The 21,925-nt window shown below is 43.1% G+C and overlaps 1 protein-coding gene across 1 annotated transcript in view; it reads right to left on the reverse strand.

Annotated features, from left to right (window-relative positions):
• Window positions 1-1,515: 1,515 nt before the first annotated feature.
• LOC121458307 (28S ribosomal protein S28, mitochondrial) overlaps window positions 1,516-21,925 on the reverse strand; it is a 131,129-nt gene continuing 110,719 nt past the window's right edge. Inside the window, exon 3 of the mRNA XM_041667503.1 lies at window positions 1,516-1,792. Coding sequence (XP_041523437.1) covers window positions 1,624-1,792 — 169 coding nt within the window. The 3' untranslated portion in view covers window positions 1,516-1,623. The remainder of the gene's footprint in view (window positions 1,793-21,925) is intronic.

Raw genomic sequence — 21,925 nt, forward strand, 5'->3', positions numbered from 1 at the left:
CAGCTGCTCTGAGCACGAGACCCTCATGAGTTCTTGAAAGCAAGGAAGTGGTTCCTGGTAGACTTGCAGTAGAAAATCCCCAGAGCTAGGGTACGGCCATTAGTCAAGGAGAGCACTATATAAGCTGTCTGGGAACATAATAAAACGGCATTCTTGTTTCAAGAGTGACCTATGTCTCTGTGTGTTCTTTTATCCCCAGGCCCTTGCCTGACTGCGGTTCCAGGTGGTGCAGGCACCACAAGAGACATTCTGACCAACATGCTAGTTCCAGATTAATCCATCCATCTTCCTCCCCTGGTGAAATGACACTTTTGTCTTGTGTGAAACTGTTTAGGTCAGACTAATCAGCTTGGCCCCTATATACATACTCCATCATTTTTTGAGACAAGGTCTCACTGTGTAGCTGTGGCTGGCCTAGAATTTGCTATGTAGACCAGGCTAGTCTCAACTCACCTCTGCCTTCTGAATGCTGGAATCAAAGGTGTTTCCCAGTCCCCTGTCATCTTTTTTTTTTTAAACTTACAGGATAAATTATCAAAGCATCCAAGTTTTTACCTTTTATCTCATGAGCTCCAGACTCACTACTAACTGCTGCCAGTGAGTATCTCAACATGTTCCAAACTGAGTTCTGGAACTCAGTCTTCTCAAATCTGTTCCTCCCTAACTCAGCTAAGGGAGGGTTCAGTTGCAAATTGTAAGACACCTCTCACTCCTTTTCTCATAACCCATATTCACTGTGTAGGAAACCCTGTTGGCTCTGCCTGTCCCTTCTACTTTCCCAGTTCTCTTACTTGGATGATCGCTAGTCTTCTGACATGTCTCACTCTGGCAGGCCTGGTTCATTTTTAGACTACTCAGGCAATCTGCTCAAGGGGTCCAGCCAAAGGAACAGGCAGATTGTACTTCCTACTCTTTTAAGAACTCTCCAGCAAGCCTCCCTCTTGATCACACCAGGCAAATGCAGAAGGATATATGCTCCCCCTTGCTTCTCTGCAACCACCTCCCCTCTTCTTACACTCACCATGATGGCTCCTTCCTGGTTCTGAACTGGATAGGCCCAGGCCTGTCTCAGGGCTTTAACACCAGCCACCGCCTCTGTGGAAATATGCTCTCCCAGAGACTCCTTTGGCTTTATTTTCTCCACAAGTCCCTTTGAGTGATTGTTCTTGTGACCTTGTGCTGACCACACTTAAATTTCAATCTGTACTTGGAACCCTGTAGTCCATCCTTGCTTTGTTTTTCTCCTGAGTATGAACAACTAACACACAACACATTATTCTTAGATATTGTCCACTTTCCACATTGAGGCCAGCTGTTTTGTGTTACTTGTTCACTGTTGGCTAGAATCACCCCACCTGTCCAGATAGCAGTCAAAGCACTAACTGAATTAGACAATCTCAGGATTGCTTGCATTACCCTAATCCAACAACAACAACAACAACAAAAAATGGGTAGAAAAGGGGGTGGAGTGAGGCCAGAAATAACTGTAACAGGGAAGAGACACCATGAGTTTGATTTGTTACAACTTTATTCAATCACTTATTCACAGTGTTCTAACTGCATTCTTGACAGCTGTCTGGGCTCAAAACAGAGCTTGTTCTGACTGAACCAAGCACAGTCCATTTACTTGTTGAGTTGTTCCTCTCTTGATTTTGAGTCTCTGCTCTCTTGGAGTCCTAAGAGAACTGCATCGGCCTCCAGTATAGTTGTATCTGTGGTTGCACCCAGGAACCTAGATGTTAGCTCAAGATCCAGAAGTCGCAGCCGGACCCTGGTGCCCCTCTGGTACTTCCTAAAGAACAAGAAAAATATCCCATTAATTCTGCGGGTCACACTTGAACAGGCTGAAAATGAAATGCAAGTTCTAATTTTCATTTTGATTGACTCAAGGCTCGAAAGTTCACACTGGTATGTTAGAAATAGTTGGTTTGTTTTTGTTTTGTTTTGTTTTGGGGAGACAGGGTTTCTCTGTAGCTTTGGAGCCTGTCCTGGAACTAGCTTTTGTAGACCAGGCTGGCCTCGAACTCACAGAGATCTACCTGCTTCTGCCTCCCAAGTGCTGGGATTAAAGGCATGCGCCACCACCGTCTGGCTAAGAAATAGTTTTATTTGATGTTCAGGTGTATCAGAATTTTCAACTTAAAGCTGCCTTTAAAGATTTTACTTTTCTTATTTATTTAGTGTATATATTAATATGTAGTATAAGGACATGTTCATGTGGGTATATTGATAAACCAGGCTGCTTCCATCTTAGACTTGAAAGCCATCTTATAGAAACTATAAACTAGATTCATTCCTGTTTATGATTAAATCTATTTCTCAACGACTGGGCTATGCCCCACCTTAACATGTTAAATCTATTTCTCAACGACTGGGCTATGCCCCACCTTAACATGTTATACCCTCAACTACAAGTGGTTCTATACTGCTTGCTCCAGAAAACAGCAACCACGCTGTGTTTCAAAAGGTCATACTGACTACCTGTTGCTGTGGCCTCCTTGCTATGATCACCGTGTCTTACTTCTGTAACCCCACCTGTTTACCTGCCAAATCCCCCATTTTGAAACCTCTACTCCTGAGCTATAAAAACCCTTATCTCACCCACGGCCAGTGCCGATCTCTCACACCCTGCCTTCAGAGGGAGACAGCCTGTGTACATGAATAAAAAAGAAAGCTCATTTCAATTAATTATTTGCTTTAATTAATTTGGGTCAGTGGTATTTCTCTTGAAACCTGTAAGATTAACAATATATATGCATGTGTACAGGTATACACATATATGTATGTGTGCACACTGCCTACAGAGGTTAGAGGTCAATGTCAGGTGTCTTTCCTCGGTTATTCTCCACCTTACTTTTTGAGACAGGGTCCCTTGCTGGCAGGCAAATGAGTTTCAGGGCTCGGTTGCCGCCAGCCCCACTGCAGTCAGTGCTGGCACACTCAGCTTTTCTGACGGTAAACTTTCTAACAGAGCCATCTTCCCAGCTCTCAATGTACTCATTCACTGCTTTTCTGAGACAGGGAATAACATAGTCAAGCCTGGTCCTGATGCTCTTACCATCACTTCCAAGTGCTGAGACTACAGGTGTACCACCACACTCCACTATTTAAATAGTTTATGCTAGAATAAAAATGTACTCAATATTGAAATCCAAACAAGCCATTCTTAAAACTACCATTTATTTTAAAGCCAAAGTATTAAGGAGGAAAAACTCAGATACCTATTTTTCCTCCTAAAATTAAATGTCTCAATTAAAGTAAACATTTACAGAAGCAACATGGATGAACTTCCTCGTGCAAAGTTCTTGACATCTGGGGCAGACTGTAGCAGCACCAAAGCATAAAAACATTGGAAGACCTGAAAGTTGTCATGTGCCATGGCATAAGTCAGACAAGAAGGCATTGCATCATCTTGTTTACACACAAACCAGAAAAGGCTGAACTCACAGAAGCGGCAAGGATGAGACTTTCACTCAAAAAATAAACAACTAGCAAAAATAAAACATCACATTGAAAAAAAAAAGACCAAAAACAACCATTTAATTTTTGTCAATTAAAAACATTAGTGAACTAAAAAAAATGTCAAACCAGGTATCATATCTTTTTCTTTTTCTATTGGTGGTAGATTTTTAAAATCTATTTATGTTTATTATTTTTGAGTTACGCATGTGTGTATGTCTATGTGTGGGTATGCTGACATGTGTGTTGGTGCTTCAGAGAGCAGAGGCGCCAGATCCCTTGTACTTTCAGGTAGCTGTGAGCTGCCCAGTGTGGATGCTGGGAGTCGGACTCAGGTCCTCTGCAAGAGCAATACACACCCTTAAAAACGGAGCCATCCCTCCAGCTCTTAAAATTATAAATCTTTAAAGGATGAGATACCTCAACACCATAAGTTATTTATTTATTTATTTATGGAGTGCTGGGAATCAAACCCAGGGCCTCAGGCATGCTAGCCAAGTGGTCACTACTACCATCTGCTATACCACATTTATTATTCAATTTTCAAATTAAATTTATTTTACATAAACAAAAAAATTAAAAAAGTGTTTTCAGAAAATTCACTGGGAAATAACTTTGGTAAACCATATGATTACTCTTCCCAGTGTCTGAAGGTTTGTGGATGGCCACCAAGTAAGCAATGTACCTACTCTCCCCGTGGTCGGATTACATTCTGAAAGGTTATGAATGGTTTACCAAGTAAACACTTAGGCTGTTCAGCTTTTCTGAAGTTATTTTTTTCTGATAACAGAAGTCAATGGATTTTGATAAAACTTAAAAACAATGAAGTTAGTCATATTTTCTAGTGCTCCCCCATGCGAGACATATGATTACAGTCTGTTTTTGTTTAAACAAATTAATTACATAACAAGACTATTAACTCTTTAGCAAACAGCAGTTACAACAGAAGCTGCATAAGAGTCAGGCACTGGGATTGAAGGTTAGCTCAGAGCGGGGGACTGGAGGGGCTGCAGCCTGTGTTCTGGACTGGGATTGAAGGTTAGCTCAGAGCGGGGGACTGGAGGGGCTGCAGCCTGTGTTCTGGACTGGGATTGAAGGTTAGCTCGGAGTGGGGGACTGGAGGAGCTGCAGCCTGTGTTCTGGACTGGGATTGAAGGTTAGCTCGGAGCGGGGGACTGGAGGAGCTGCAGCCTGTGTTCTGGACTGGGATTGAAGGTTAGCTCGGAGCGGGGGACTGGAGGAGCTGCAGCCTGTGTTCTGGAGCCTCCCTCTGTTCTCACTGTGCTCTTGTTTAAGGCTCTCATTGGCCGCGGGAACCTGCAAGAGCTGGACCTTAAAATGAGGCAGATTAAAGTTTCATGCAATAGCCAACTTTATTCAGAGCATCAGATAATTTATACTGAGGGTTAAGAAGACTCGCAAAAGTAAGGTGTTCAACCACAAGGACAAGCCACAGGTGGCCAAAACAGCCTTTTCCATAAAGGCATAAGTAACAACAGCTGAAGCGAACTCACTCCTATCTGCTGCACCTGGGAGGAGCATGAAAACACACTCCAAGAACAACTCTGGGATTGAAGGAACTGAGGTTCCAAGACTGGATTCTTGGAGTTTTCTCACAAGCACTCAGAATTCCCCCTGGATGACTCCACTTGGACTCTGTTCTGACACTATCAGTGAATTAATTGTTCAATCAGCTTCTGTTCATACAGACCCCTCTTTGCCTCTTTCCTATAACATCCAACCAGTTACTTGGTTTTGTTTGTTTGTTTGTTTGTTTGTTTTTAATATACATTTCTTTGGCTTAGCACCTCAGGTGTATTCCTGTCTAGACATGAGGGCTGCCATGATCTTCCTGGAGCTCGGGTCTCAGGGCGCACTCTACATCTTGGGGATCGTTAGCACTGCTTGGCCCTTTTTCCTAACCTATATTGACCTAATGTGGCTCCTTCACATTTCGCTCTCAGAACAGAGTCCACTGCTAGAATCCTCATGAACGTGGGTGCAGGTCTGAGCTCTGCAGAGAAAGCGCTTGGATGCTTTCTCTGACCCACAGTTTCTGTACCTATGCCACAGAGGTTGCAGTATCGCGAAGGTTTGCTGAAGACGGAAACTGGATGGCATGATTTAATACAATCAAGTATAATATGTATAGGCACAGCTGCGTATGGCGATACATGGCTTTAATCCCAGCATTCCGGAGGTAGAGAAAGGTGCATCTCTATGAGTTTGAGGCCAGTCTAGTCTACATAACAAGTTCCAGGTCAGCCAAGTCTACATAGTGAGAACTTGCCTCAAGAAACCAAACCAAGCCAGGTGTAGTAAAGTCCGCATCTTTAATCCTGGCCCTCAGGAGGCAGAGGCAGGTGTATCTCTATTAGTTCAGGCCAGCAGACCTACACAGAGAGTTCCAGGTCAAATGTACATAGTGAGACTCTGTCTCAAACAAACAAATGCAAACAGGAAGGAAGGAAGGAAGGAAGGAAGGAAGGAAAAAAGGAGAAAGAAAAAAAAACCAAACTAAGCAACCAAACAAAAATCAAAACCCAGCACAGCAAATGTGTTAGTGCCCCTCCTTCTCAGGTATGGATAAATTCTATGGAAAGGCCTGGGTCATCAGGAGACATGCTATCTGCCCAGGATCTGACCAGAGTTACATTATCTCTGTATTCTTCCAGAAGAATCAGTGCAGCAAGTATTCAACTCTTGGAGCCTGAAAATGTTGTTTGGTTAGTAGAGTGCTCACCTAGCATACATAAAGCCCGAGTTTTGGTTCTCAACACTGATAACTCAGCATATTTCCAGCACCTGGGAGGTGGAGGGTGGGGATCAGTGGTTCAGTGCAAACCTTAGCAAGTTCATTGCCTGTCTCAAAGAAAAGTACTTAACCATGGTCAGCAAACTCACATACCCCTTGATAACAAAAGCCAACAGGTCAGTGATGATCTAGAATCTCAGTTTTCTAGAATTTTGCAGTGTGTGGACTGGTACACTTACTTGATCTCTCTAGACTTGGCTTCCCATACTACCTAACATGTTTGGATTGATGATGATGGTGATGATGATGATGATGGTGTGTGTATTTTCCTTTTCCATTCATCTATCTTTACATACTTTTAAGAGTATTATTTCCTAGTGAGCCATAAACTAAGCATGATGGTAGGTAGTAAGAAATGTGACTTTTGTTTTTAACAGAAAAATCTGAGTGTGTGACAGTTATCTGAGAAGACAACTCTGCCCACATCAACACCAAGAAGGCAGCTGAACAAGAGGAGGCCTGTATTCAGCTCTCCATATAAGTGGTTCTATGCCATTGAAATTGACAATCCCCAGAAGAAGACTCACACAGAAGATCCAAGAGGGCTGAAAATTTACAGAAGGCAAGACTTGCCTCCTGTTTTAGATGCAGCAAGCTTTAAAATTATGAACAATTTTGCTTTTGTCTTAACAAATTATGTAAATTCCATAAATTATGCCTGTGAACCAGTGAGGAAAAGAGAAGCAAACTTAGAGTCCTTTCTGTATGCTGAATGACAACCATCTGACGAGCAGCCAAGTGTGGTGGTGCACACCTGTAATCCTAGGACTGACGAGCAGCCAGGTGTGGTGGTGCACACCTGTACTCTAGGATTAGAGAGGTGAGGCAGTGGATCATAAGTTTATGACCAGCCTGGACTACATGAGACCTTGTCTCAGAAAATAATATCTGAGAGCTCTAATGAAACAAACATTAAAAGAAAATTATATAATAATATATTCTATGCATTAAACAAAACACAAAAGCCTCTATAATATCTCTGACTTCTACTTTCTGGAAGTAGCTGTTTCACAGTGAAGGAAGCTCTTTATTTTCACTTTGTATTACAGCTATTTCTACACAAACATTATCTTCCCTGTTAATACAGCCTCCCCAAAAGAGCAGGGGTTGAATTTGTCAGGTGGCCCTCACAATGCCTGAAGAAATGCGTCTACTTCCTGCAATCTCTTGAATGGTGCTTTTCACCCCGCCCCCCAATGTTTTGGAAGCTTGTTGAAAATGCAAATTCAGAGAAAATCTGAGAGAGATCTGGTGAATTTGAGGTGGAACTTGGTAATGTGCTTTTCAAAAGTTCCATGGTGATTTTTGACAATTGCCTGAGAAACCCTAACCTAGAATTACCTTTGTTATAGATAATCAAGTGCAGGACAGTACACCCTCCACAAACCCAGAGGGCTGGTAAAACAAGGACAGCAGACATCAGTTTACTGTGAGCACGAAGAGTGCCTTCGTGTGTGACAGGTATCTTCTGTCAGTGGTGAGAGCACCATGTAAGGATGCGTGAAGCTAAAAGGCATCCCTTCAACAAAGCCCTCTGTCAGAGGGAGTGCGGCAGCCTCTCCATGCACTCTGTCCATTTGGGAAGCTAGGACATGAAGAGATCCAAAGCCATACAAAGGGCAGGGAGCTTAAACTTTAGAATACCTTTTTAAAGAGAAAGAAGTCAGCCAATAATGCATTTCTGAGAACGCCAATGTAATTTGTAGTGAGCCTTCCGTGCTATGCTTTTAGAAAAGCACTTGTGCTACTTAGTTGTCTTATTTAGGCTTTACATTGTCCCACATAATGAGATTTAAAACGAATATGCCAGCAAAACCTTCCCAGACTGTATGTACTTTATCCAATGACTCTGACCTGCGCATAAGAACACAGGTTTAAAGCCTCCAGTCCCTGTCCTCCGGAGCCAGATGACTAGGGGTGGTGTCCAACTCTAGTGCTCCTGTGCAGTCTGAATCAATTTCCTCGCTGTAACACGAGAAAGAAAACTGTATCTGTTTCCCAGAGTTCTTGTGCACATAAACTGTATACTCATTCATGTACCAAGTTCTTAAAAGGGCCCATCACCACGACTACCACATACCAAAGACCTGATTCTTCACTGAGAGAATCAAAGACTATGAGCATAGGTGTAATAGCCCAGTTTATAACTAAATCAATAAAGAATTTGTAAAAAAAAAAAGGAATTTAAGAATTCAATAATTTGTAGATTTAAATCTTATTCGTGCTAATGGTATAAAGATTCCCCTCTTAAACTATAACAAGGCTAGGGGATTAGCCGACCAATCTCTGGCTGGACTTAGGACCTGCTCCAGAGGAGGAAACATAAGCCTGGTGCTGTAAATCTGACCGAGATCATGGCTGAAGAAGCTCATCAGCCCCAAGGGAAAACCACTGCTATTATTTAGTCAGTAGACACTGTCCTCTAAATTCATATCGCTGTGCCCACAGACTAGTGCAGCTCCCAGACCTCACCAGTGAGTTTGTCTGGGAAGGTAGGAAGTCAGTTTGGAATGTCCAGCCTTTGTGATATCAATATCATGCTTCTCTTGCCAGAGCTCAGGGACCATTTGGTAGAGGGATAGAGGGATGGTAGGAGTCAAGAGATTGGGAAGTGAAACAATTCCTTTGGGATGTGACAGGGCCATTGGATGCATGGATTCACAGCAGCTGTGACTGCCCACATAAGATCAAGCCAGTCAAGATTCCAGCATGGAGTGGGGACATAATTACAGGGCGGGGTGAGAAAGACGGGAAATTATGAGAAACAGGGTTTTTATTTCTTTAATATTAAAGGTAGTTAGCATGAGCAGGACTTTTATTTCCTGGACATTCTTTTTCCCTTGTATCAATTAGCCAACTGCAACAGACTGAAGTCAACCTCCCACTGGAAGGATGAGGTGCAGTCACCTTTGTCAGAGGTAAAAGAGGGAGCCATCTTGTACCCCTTCTACAGAAAGGCCTGCCCTTGCTCTGTGTGGCACTATAATTGTTCATCGTTTGTTTCTAGCATGGGAGAAGTGTTAGGTCGAGCATCTTCTAGAGATTGCCCCATAACCATGAGTATATAGACAGCAAAAATTAGGTTTGGTGGGTTATAAAACAAACAAATGGCAAAACAGGACAGGAAGTTGTGAAGAGGTATGTGTGTAGTGGGGGCTGGTAAACCTGGGAGGAATCGGAAGAGTGAATAGTAAACACAACCCAAATACTTTGGACATATGTATTACACTCTCAAAAAAAGTCAAACAAAGGTTTTTAAAGGGAAAAAATAGCATAAAAGTATAAAAATAAAAATTTATCTCAACACGAATGATGGAGTTTGAGGATGAAGCCAAATAACAATGAACAAAAACAAGCCACTACAGTGGTCCCTTACAAGGGACCAAACACACTGAACAGCTCGCATCCCCAGCAGCTTCCACAACAGAGCACAGACGAGCACAGACTGCCAAGAAAAGGGACACAGTGGTTGATCTTCTGGGATGCTTTTAACAGTGGCTCGAGAAGACTGGAGGGCTGGACCAGCCCAGCTTTTTAAACCTCTGACCGCCCTCTTGCTTAGGTCTTGACAGACACAGAGCTGAGACTTTGTAAGTTGGCCTTGAATTTAGTGCACAGAAATTCTTGTGGGAGTGAGGTTCTAAGTCCATAGGTTCATAATTTGTCTGCCCAAGAAACTTTTATTCAGTATTCGTTCAAATTAGCTGTGTTAGCTGTAGACTCACCATCTACTCTAATCAACTGGCTCCCTTAGGATTCTATAGACTCAAGCCTATTTCTCATCTTCCTGCTAAAGTGGGATGATATTATCTTTCATTTAGTCAGTTTCCCTGGTTACATTTCCAGGGCTGGTTCACAGATCACAAAAGTCATCCACAGAACTCACAGACTTTAAGTCTGTCTTTCTTGAAGTAATAAATATAAGGTCTGATTTCATCACATGATGGTAATTTTTGTTGGTTTGTTTGAATGTGCTTAAGAAAGTACAAAAGCTGTGCTTTGGTGCAGATCAGTGGTAGAGCCCTTGCCCAGCAGGATATGAATTTGAACACTGAGAAATAAAGTGAACACAGATCTCCAGCGAGCCAACATTTCACTAGCAGGCCGTGGAGCCGTGCTCAGTTTATAATGGCAGAGTTAACCTCTACTAGAGCTTCAAAGACAAAGGCCATACCACAAACAAGACACTTCTGTTTAATTATCCCTGAATACTTACGAATTAGACCTGCTCCAATATATTTGCAAATGGAACAAAAGGAGGAACATAACCAACACAATGAACCAAAGAAAGGACACGCAGATGGCAACATCACAAGGGTTGGGTGGGGCCACAGATGTAAACATTTATAACACAAAGCTTAGGGGTTTCAAAATTACCAGGAAGATTTTAGAATTTTTGAATTGATTTTTGTTTATTCAAAATATATAAACTGGGCAGTGCAGAATGTCTGTAATCCCAGTACTTAGGTTATAGATGGAAGATCAAGAGTTGAAAGCCAGATTTAGTTACTTGAAGAACTTGTCTCAAAACCAAACAATGCCCTCCCCCACCACCAAAAAAACCCCCCTAAAGGTCCAAACACACTGAAGTGGCTCTAGCCTTACAGGACTTAACTCCTCACTTCTTACAGCTTTGCCGCCAGACACAAACAGAATGCAAGCTAGAGACTTGATATCTAAGTTCTGGAGGGGACAGAACGCAGGTCAGGCTGCTGCTATTAACCCCATTTACTCTCTATTAGAAACACAGTTCCTTCCCCATGTTAACAAATAATGAATTAAATTATTAAAACACTACATTGTTTTATTTTTTAATTCAGAAAAAATGCTCCAAATACTAGTTTGACAGAAAATTTGTATTTTGGATTAAAACCTCAAACAGACTTAAAGGCAATGGTGACTTCGGTGAGGACACTCACAAGTGCTTCTGACTGACCTCTGAACTCCACTCTAAACAGATCCAGGCTCAGTCTTTCCTGGCTGCTGCCTTCCATCAGCTCTGCCCTAGAGAGCCCGTGTGTCTGTGGCGTAAAGGGGCAACTACATCCGGTTCTGTATTTCTGTGTGGTTTAATGGCTTTCCTTCGGAGAGGTCTGGACTTTCTTTATGCCAGTGCCTGCTCCTGATGGCTCTCGTGGCTAACAGAATATTTCAAACGGTTCAGTGAATAACAATTTGCTGGAATTGTCAGTCATGCTGATCTTTATGTAAAACTGTGTGCTTCCTCCTGTATGTGATTGTGGGTGCAATGCTGCTGAGTGCCAGGCTGGCCTCGTGCTCCTGCCGTGCCTCCCGCCGTGAAGGCTACAAACCCCTTTCTTCTCTAAGCTGCTTTTGGTTAGAATATCTTATCCCAGCAGACGAAACTAACAGACTGAGTGAACATGTCTGTACGTGTGTGAGAACGCATTTGAGAGTTTATGTGCGTGTGTGTGTGTGTGTGTGTGTGTATGTGCACGGTGGAAATGTGGCCACAGCTGTCTACGTCTGTGTACGTGTGAGAACGTGGTAATGTCTGTGTGAATGCAGTACACTGCTCCTTAGATAAACTTTTTGGTCTTTAATATTCTTATTATTAAGAAGGCCGTAGCAAAAGACCCAAGATCATCTGGAGTTCTACTTTCTTGATTTTGGCAGCTGATACAGTGATAAAACATATAATGTAAAACTTTAAGCTTTTTCACACTAGCTGGTTGAAATATTGGGATGAAAGATGAAACCATCCCTGTGGGTCACCTCCAGTCTTTCACAACTGTCACCTCTTGTTTCTCTGACCTATGCCATCCATGCCTCCTTCCCTAAGATGCCTTTCCAGGCTCTCACCTCCCTTCCTGCTGTCCAGGCAATCAGAAGCACGCCACGCGTCACACACCCTAACTGGCTCCTGTATATTTTGAACATGCCCTTTCTTTTCTTTTAAGTGTTGCTCACCGCTGTATCATGTGCACTGCATAATTAAGCACACAGTTAATACAGTAAAAGGGAGAGTTCACTAGATTTACTTCTTGCCAATATCTCTTATGGTTAGTAACACTTAAGTATAGCATAAATTTTAAGACCTAATTTGTTATTCCAAGTCATTAGAAGATGTAGATGAAAATAAGATATATTTCTATCTGAATTACTACCAAAGGTCTTCTGAAAAAAATATAATAATTAGCACTTAAAAAAGCTGTTATATAGCTAAAAGCTACCACCACCAACCAAAATCCTTGTTATACAGGGAAGCCATCATCCATATGGGTTGCTTTGGGGTCTACTACACTCTTGTAAGTAGCCCTTCATCCAGGGTCTACAGGGATGCCCATAAACTCACTGTTCCTCAGAGTGCTATACAGAGTATTCCTATCAACTAATCACCAGTGCGCATCTTGGCCATGGGAAGCCTACAGTGCTCACGGCCCTGAGAAAAGGACACTGAGTCATTACACTTGGATGCATCTTTTTCAGCCATATTCACTTGCAGAGGGAGTCTTATTTTTCTGTAATGCTAACAAGAATGTAAGATCATGATTTTCCTAAAATCAAGGTCTTTTAAACCAGGTCTGGCTAATATTTTGGGTCATGACAAATAGTTTTGTTTCTGATTTAAGCATTGACTTACTCTTTGAAATATGAAAATGAAAGTATGTATGGCTTCAAACAAGACAAGAAATAAAGGAAAATCGTAAGACCTAACAAATCACAGCAAGTCTATTTTTATTTCAAGAAAAAAACCCAAAAATTTGTTGCTCATCAAAATACAAAATATATACATGAAGGAAGAACAAGAAATATCCAAATGAAAGAAAAGGCACATGGTCCCCAAAATGCAAATGACTAAACTTAGGCTCAAATTTGGCATCTAGGGAAAAAAGAATACCTTTTTTTTTTTTAAACAAACCAATTTTCATTCCACGAGAGAAGAAAAGATCTGTTTATCGGCAGAAACAGTTTTGTTAGTGAAGAGCAGCGGTCTGCCTGCCACACCTTGCTTTACTAGTAATAGTCAAATGCAGGTATTGCACCATACCCTGAAGGGATGCTACGAAGCACAAACCATTAAAAAGTATCACACCACAAATACTTGAGCAGCAGTAGCTACTATAAAATTCATTGCATAAGCTAGGCAGTGGGACAGGCCCTTAATCCCAGAAAGCGGGAGGCAGAGGTGGGTGGATCTCTGAGTTCAAGGCTATTCTGGTCTACAGAGTGAGTTCCAGGACAGCCAGAACTACACAAAGAAATCCTGTCTCGAAAATCAAAAACAAACAAAACAAAAAAATCATCGCTTAATACTAATATGTAAAGCATGAGACACCTTAACACTTTTAAATTAAAAAATGAAGTGAAGGTCTGAACAACTGAAAGGATAATTTCAAATGCGGCTATTAAACATACTAGACTCGGGCACCAATGGACAAGTGCAGTAGCAATCCTAAAAATTATTAACGGACAGAGAGCCAAAGGTATGAGAAGGCTCCTCTGAGTTCAGGAATCCAGGGCTGATGGGCAGACACCAGTCCAGAGTATCCTGGAGCACAGGGACGGGCTGGGACGAGCCAGAGTCGGGGAGCACAGCAATCTGTGGGGCTTTACAATTCTTCTCTTATTTAGAAACTATCTCCTGGACATGGTGGTACGTGCCAGATCGGAAGTCTGGACCCATCTGGACACAGAGCCAGTCTTGGATAGTAAGACCAAGCAAACAAATTCACAGGCAGACACCACTGCTGACTGGGCGCCCAGCTGAAACCGGCTCCATCAAGACTGATGGGGTGCAGGGGAGTTTATGTGTACTGCAACCCCCAAGTGGCCTCGTTCCCTTGGGCACTGGTTCATACCATAGACCGTCCTTGAGAGTTACAACTGAACTCTGCGTGACTCATGGAGGATCTTACTTAACTCATGCTTTAATTTTCCTAACCAGTGCATGCAGTTTATGTAGGTCGGCATGAGAAATGAATGTTTGAAATATCAGCGGTGAGGTGCAAAAACGTTTTCCCATTATTAAAATGGAAGAGATTAGTATTTATATTCATCTAAACAAAAGGATGAATCCGAGTCACTTGGGTCTAGGTTTACTTCAGCTGAGGCTGTTTTCCTGCCCAGAAGAAATGAGGTTTGGGAAGCCACTTACACAGTGCCCCAGACCCAACACTTTACAGCACGCCTTATCTCTTGATTATTGCAATCCTCAAACACCCATGAGGACACTTAAGCTTTTCTTTTCCACTCATTTATTTCCTGCGGGCGCGCATGCGTGTGTGCGGGTGTGCATGCCTGTGGCGGGCGGCAGAGGACCCCTTGCAGGAGTGAGCTCTTTCCACCATGCGAGTCCTGGCTTAGTCATCCCACCTGCCCACCAGCACGCTTGCCGTGAAGCATGAGCTCCGGATTCCTCCGTAACTATACATTTAGGTTTTGTTTTCAAATGAGGGACTGTTGGAGTTCATGAGGAAAACATTTTAAGATGTATTTAAGCACTGGTGTGGTGAGAAGCTAAAGAAAGGACGACTTTTACTCATCACGGCAAGGGTGGGTATGGTACCTTAAGTGTCACATTTACGTCTTAACAATAGCTAGCGTGTAGCTTTCCAAGTTACATTGTTCAGGGGGTTTAAAATATTACAGTAAGAGAACAGAAAATCTCTAAATTTATACTAACTCATTGTTAGTTTTGTTTCTACCTCTCTAAAGGAACTGCTTATTATATAGGCTTTCTTGAGGTGGGGGTACCCACAAGACAGAGAGCTAGGATAGGGAAGTGAGGAGCAGAGGGGCAGAGGTGTCTATCAAACACTCACCAGGGTAGGGTTAAGTTTCATTTAAGAAAGAGAGTTTTGGAAAGCTGGGGAGATGGCTCAGCGTGCAAAGGCGACTGCCGAGCAGGCACGAGGACCCGAGGTCAAATCCCCAGTACACATGGAAAAAGACGAGCCTGACCATACAGGCTGTTAGTCCAGCATACGGGGAGTGGGACAGAGACAGGAGGATTGCTGGGACTGCTAACCTAGCTCTAGGCTCAGTGGAAGAGCCTCTTCAGGGAACAAGGCAGAAGGGACGGAGTAGGACATCTGACACCCTCCTTTAATGTCCACACACGCACAACTGCATGTTTTCCTCTCTCTCATCCCACAAAGTGCCCACACAAAGCCTAAAAAGGCTTTGACAAGAGCTAGTGACGATACCTTTGCCCCTTTCTGATATCTGCCCTCTGTATTCCCAACTCTGGGAAACACTCCAGCTCCTGCTCTTTATTGGAAACAGAGAAACAGAAAGCACTGGCTGGGTGTGACTCTGTGGGAGAGTGCTTCTCTTAAGTCAGTACTCTAGGTAGTCGGTGCTGAGACCTGCAGACCTGCAGACTCTCCCTGCCACCTTCGCTACTCTACTAAGTTCACGGCCCTGGGTACTTCTGGACTTCAGCCGCACTGCAGAGCACCATCAGAGCAGGCATCCAGCCAGTGTCTGCAGATTACAGAAAGTAGCCATTCTCAGATGCTACATTAAAGAGCCGCAGCTTATTTTACAAAGGGTGTGGGTGTGCCCCTGGGTCACCAGGCAAGCAGGCATTCCAGCACCGTCCTGTGTGCCTCATTCTGACCTCCAGTCTCAAAGCTGCATCGGCTCACTAAACGCCCACCCGAGCAGTACCCCAGGAGTTGGTACCTACAGTTAGTTCAGTGTGGATCCGCTCACTAAACGCCCACCCGAGCAGTACCCCAGGAGTTGGGACCTACAGTTAGTTCAGTGTGGAGCCAGGATTTCCTCAAGGACTGAGGAACGGGTGTATTAAGGGTATATTAAGGTGACTAGGGCGTTTGCACTGAGCAGGCTGACTTCCTTCTCAGTGCCGAGAGCATATACTACTGTCAGGAGTCAAGCATCCTTGAAAGAAAGATGAGAAATGACAACATCAGGCAATGACAACTGCACTGCTCAGACTCTATCAGGAGTTACAAGGCGCATATTTAAAACTTAAATAACAAGTTTTTCGAGACAGGATTTCTCCGTAGTTTTTTTTTTTTTTTTTTTTTTTTTTGGTTCCTGTCCTGGAACTAGCTCTTGTAGACCAGGCTGGCCTCAAACTCACAGAGATCCGCCTGCCTCTGCCTCCCGAGTGCTGGGATTAAAGGCGTGTGCCACCACCGCCCGGCTTTTCTTAGGATTAGACAATTATACTATACTAAGTCTTCTATTACCTGTAAAACAACATTCAAATCATAAAATCCTAAATGAAGAATATTTGGTATATTCTGACTAATAGAAGCGTCTCTAAACAATTTTTTATGCTTTGAAAGGAAAGCAAAACAGAGAGGACTAATTTAATTTTTTTCTTTGCCACCAAAAGTCAGCACTCTTTAGTACGAAGCATCAACTTCTCATTTATGCATTTATTTATTTACTGTGTCTAGGATGTGCATGTGGAGGACAGAGTAGACCTTGTGGGAGCTGGTTCTCTCCTCCTCCATGTGGGTTTCTGGGATGGAACATGGTTCTCAGCCTTGGCAGCAAGCGTCTATACCCACCACCCCACGGACCCCAAGCTAACTTTAAAACAACAATGTTTATTAATTACTTGAGAATTTCATACAATGTATTTTGAACATACTCATATCCCCCTACTCCTCAGATTCTCCCTTCCTCCCTACCCACCCCTCTTCATATTCATATCATCATCACCACCACCACCAGCATCATCAACATCATCATCATCATCACCACCACCACCACCACCACCACCACCATCATCATCACCACCATCATCATCATCACCACCACCACCATCATCATCACCATCATCATCACCACCACCACCACCACCATCATCACCACCACCATCATCATCACCACCACCACCACCACCACCATCATCATCATCATCACCATCATCATCATCATCACCATCATCATCATCACCACCACCACCATCATCATCACCACCACCACCATCATCACCACCACCACCACCACCACCATCATCACCATCATCACTGTCATCATCATCATCATCACCATCATCACCATCATCATCATCATCACCATCACCACCACCACCACCACCACCACCACCACCACCACCACCACCATCACCACCACCACCATCATCACCACCACCACCATCATCACCACCACCATCATCATCATCATCATCATCATCATCATCACCACCACCACCACCACCACCACCATCATCATCATCATCATTATCACCATCATCATTTTACAGCACTGAGTCCAGTTTGGAAAAAACTAACTTTTAATAAGCATTCATTACCCCTATCAAATTCTATTTTATAGAGGTTATCTACAACTAGGTTGCATTGCCTGTAAATGAAATTAAGCCAGATGCCCTGCAGAATAAATAGGATCCTGCAGGATCCTACAGCTTTTCATTTATCAGAGAGAGATGAGTGAAGGAAGAGCAGCCTTCTGCCCAGAGGGCAAATGGTAGATGACAGAAACAACACCAGAGAGAATGTTGTTCTTTCACACAACTCTATGATTAGCATGTAACCCTGCGCACAGCATTTGTCCCCAGCATCTTCACTGCCTCACAGAATGCTGGGAGACTGCAGGAGTGACTGCGCATGAAGGACCCTTCAGCTAAGGGCTTCTACTCTACTGAATGGGCAATATAGTTAGACTTTTGGGGAGAAACGTTTCTAGACATCACAGGAACTTTGGACTATCAGCAGGATCCAGGTGGCATGACTATATAGCAACAGTCTAAGAGTCCTGAAAGAGAAAGTCTCTCTCTTTTTTTTTTAATATGGGTACCAAACCCATAGGATTTTCACCTTTAACCTTATAGCCCTGACTACCTACCTCTTCATAGGTCTTGCAAAGTCATATGGGGGTTGTAGAAATCCAGATTTGAAATTGGTTGAGGAGGGGATAAAATCTAGTCCACAACATGTGATTGTCATATAAGTTCCAATAATTATGTGCGTACAGGCAAACATGCAGCTAATTCTATATATACATTAGGCACTCATCACATGCCATGTAGATGCCAGGATGTGAAGGATAACCCTGTGGTCTTAAGGAACTCAGTAATCTGGGAATGATGGCACGTGCCTGTAATCCCAGCCCATGGGAGGGAGGCAGAGGCTAAAAGATCAGGGCTTCAATGTCATCTTTGGCTATAGACTTGTCTGTCTATGAATAAATAACAACAAAAACCCTACAAATAACTCCTTTGGACGTGTGTTGTGGCACATATCTAATCCTCACACTCAAGAAGGAGAAGCAAGAGGCTCACGGAAGGTTCAAGGCTTAAGTGAACTACATAGTGAGCTTCAAGCCATCCAATGCTGCAAGCAAGAACCTATTGAGAAACAAAACACAACAACCAAAAGAAATAGCTGGCCGTGCGGTTCATGACCATAAGCCAGCCCTGGACAGGCTGAGGTGGGAGTATCACAGGGCGCTGAGGCAACCCTGGGCCACGTTCTAAGTTCCAGGTCCACCCAGCCTACAGATTGAGCCTCTTCTCCACTCCACCCACAAGGTCCAGGTGCCAACAAAAATGAGTCCAGCACCCATGGGAAGCAACTGTGGGAAGGAGTACTTACACAGAGAACACCACACACACACGGATGTGACTCATGGCACGTCATCCCAGAGACAGGCAGACGTGTAAAGGGGTCCCTTAGGACAGAAATTCAGAACTCTAGGAAGAGGAGCTGACATTTATGCTGCGTCCAGAGCGAGTGGAACTCAGCAGGGAAAGCAGGAAAACCCAGAGCCACTCACGAGAGCGAGTCACGCTCTGCTGACCCCAGCCTGAAGACAGTTCTCCACGTTCTGAAGGCAGGGATAATTACTGTTTGCACAGCCCATTTAGCCATTGAAGGAGAGTTCCTCTGAGATAGGCTCCCATTATTGTCTTGAACTGCTATTTAAATCTTCTGTTAGCAACAACTTTTAATGAGTACATTCCTTGTTTACTAACTGGAATGAAGGTCTCCCTGTGGTAGCATTTGTGAACTGTGCAATGGGGGAAGGAGTTCAGTAAGTGAATGTTGTTTTGATTTGATGAAATTATAAAAGCTCTATAAGAGAGTGTTTAGACGTGAAAATAGAAGTCGCCAGCTTCTCGCTAACTATCGTTACTGGTTTGTTCCGAATCTCACCCCCATGCCGTCAAAGGGGGTGACTTGTATCTATGACTCTCTTTATAAATCCAACCTTCAATCCAACAAGCCTATCTAATTAGAGGTGATCTTAAAGTTCCCAGTCTCTATTACTTTTTATAGTCTCCTGTCCCTTCCTGTTTGAATTTTATATAAGCAATTACAAGACCATAAAAATTTATTCAATAATGCATGTAACTCAAAAGGGGGATAACTTAAAAACATTTAATTATCAATCCTGAAAGCTTATATATTAACCTTAAAATGTAGTTAACACATAGGTTACCATCTGGTAATCAAACATTCTGCTTCAAGTGAATCACGTGAAAGACCAGGGCTAATGAGGGAATACTTTCTTTGCTCTTAGTGACGAAGGTTATGCATGCGGTCTGCTCACATTTAAACAGAAAACACTGCACATGCAAATAAGGAACCTCTAAAACATAAAATATGTAATCCACACATTTTTCATTCTGTAACCAAGGCTTATCTTAAAATGAACAAGAGGCCAAGCAGAACAGCACTCTGCGACAACTCGAGACACCAGCAATTAGCAGAAAGGAAGGCTTCCCATGAACAAAGCTGCTCCAGTTGTGACTTTACATTCACACGCCTTTGGTGAGTTTATTATGTCAATAGGTTGTTACAAACCTGTGCTTACGAAAGCACTTCTGATGTCCGAGCACAGGACGGCTCCGCGGCCATAACTCATGCCAACTCCACCTTTTTAACAGTTTGCCAAGACGAGGGTGCTATTAGCCAGGCTTGGCTGAAACAAGCCATGGCTCACAAAGCAACTCTAGTGCAGTCTGTACTGAAACAATAATCCAAGTACCCTGCGATACTCTCCATCACCGCAGCCCTTCCCACCACGGGCCACGGTTTCTAACAAAGGAGTCTCACATACTATGCCTGCAAAACCTGACCCTGAAAACCCCATGGCTGCCAAGGGGGAACATCTGTGAGCACCACAGAACAGAAAACTGGCTTTTTTCTCTTCCTTTTTATTTTCCAGACAATAAATTGTGTGACTGCTTGGTAAGGAAATGGTCTTTCATTCCCTTCCTCTTCACTTCTGTTTGTTTGTGTCCACTCCATCCGCCTCCCACTGGCCTCTAAGGCCAGAATCAGAAACACGGGGAAGGTTGCTTTCCGACTTCACGCAAACTTTTAAACTTCAGTTCAGCTAAAGATAAAGATATCTAGAACATCATAACGAAAAGCAGCTGTCTAACTGTGAGGATATCCTAGAACTTCAGTTATTATCTGTTGAATGATAATCTAAAAAAAAAAACAGTAAAAAAATGGTAATGTACTCTCCAGAATAAAAAACAAAACAAAACAAACAACAAGAACACACCACAAAATTGTATGTTCCCCAGTAGAACATCTACAGCGTGAGCCAAGGCTTCACAGTAAAATCCCATTTTTGTATTGTGGAGCAAGACCGACTTTCCTGTTCTGTCGAGTTGACCCTCTGACTTGTCACTCAGTTCCGGGTACGCTAACGAGGCATAAGGGACAAACAACTGGAGGTACGACTGGGCACCCCATTGCTGCGGGGAGAAGAAAGGAACCAGAACAGGTAATGAAAAGAAAACGTCTTCTCTACAGTCCAATAAACGAAAACAGTCGATGACAAAACATTCCTTGTGAGAGCAACTCACTTTTAAGATAATCTATGCTGGCTTTAAAAAATAGTATTATTTCATGGCTGCATAACAACACATTTCTCTATAATAAATTTGCTCTTGATTCTATAAGAAGGAAGAAAAATCTCTTCATTATTGTCTCTTAAAGCATAAATTAAATTTATTATTATTAAAGAAATAAAGGATAACTCATTTCTTCTCAGACACAAAATGTTTCCAAGTCTTGAAACTTGTTTCCTTGACAGCTACGGAGAATTTCATCTGAGAGCTGCGAGACAGCTAGGAAGAGGGAGTCAGCTTAGGAAGAAGGGGCTGAGACAGAAACTTGCTTCGGTTACCACCTGAACAAGCAGACAAGCTGAGCTGTTTATAAAAAGTTTACTGAAGCTAGAAAGCTGGTTCATATTGATTTTCACAGACTGAAGAAAGGAACAGATCATGAGAATTTTAAGTATTCTTATTTAGAATATTGATTTTAGTTAGGAGTATTACCAAAGAACTACAATGTGTATAACTGGGCTTTAAAAAAAGGAAAGGTGGATAGGGGAGCACGGAACCACAATTCTTAGTTAAGGGAGCCACCTTAGGGTGGGCAAGCGACTTGACCCTAGAGGGGCTCCCTAGTGCCCAAGATGAGGTTCCCAGTTAGTTCCTTGGGCAGCTGAGGATTGGGAACCTGAAATGACCCTATCCTATAGCAATACTGACGAATATCTTGCATATCATCATAGAATCTTCATCTGGTGATGGATAGAGATCGAGACAGAGACCCACACAGGAGCACTGGACTGAGCTCCCAAGGTCCCAAGGAGGAGCAGAAGGAGGGAGAACATGAGCAAAGAATTCGGGACCACGAGGCGTGCATCCACCCACTGAGA

Source organism: Microtus oregoni, unplaced genomic scaffold (assembly GCF_018167655.1).
Source record: "Microtus oregoni isolate MIOR12 unplaced genomic scaffold, Mior012 000017F_ref0000208, whole genome shotgun sequence".
Classification (NCBI taxonomy): Eukaryota; Metazoa; Chordata; class Mammalia; order Rodentia; family Cricetidae; genus Microtus; species Microtus oregoni.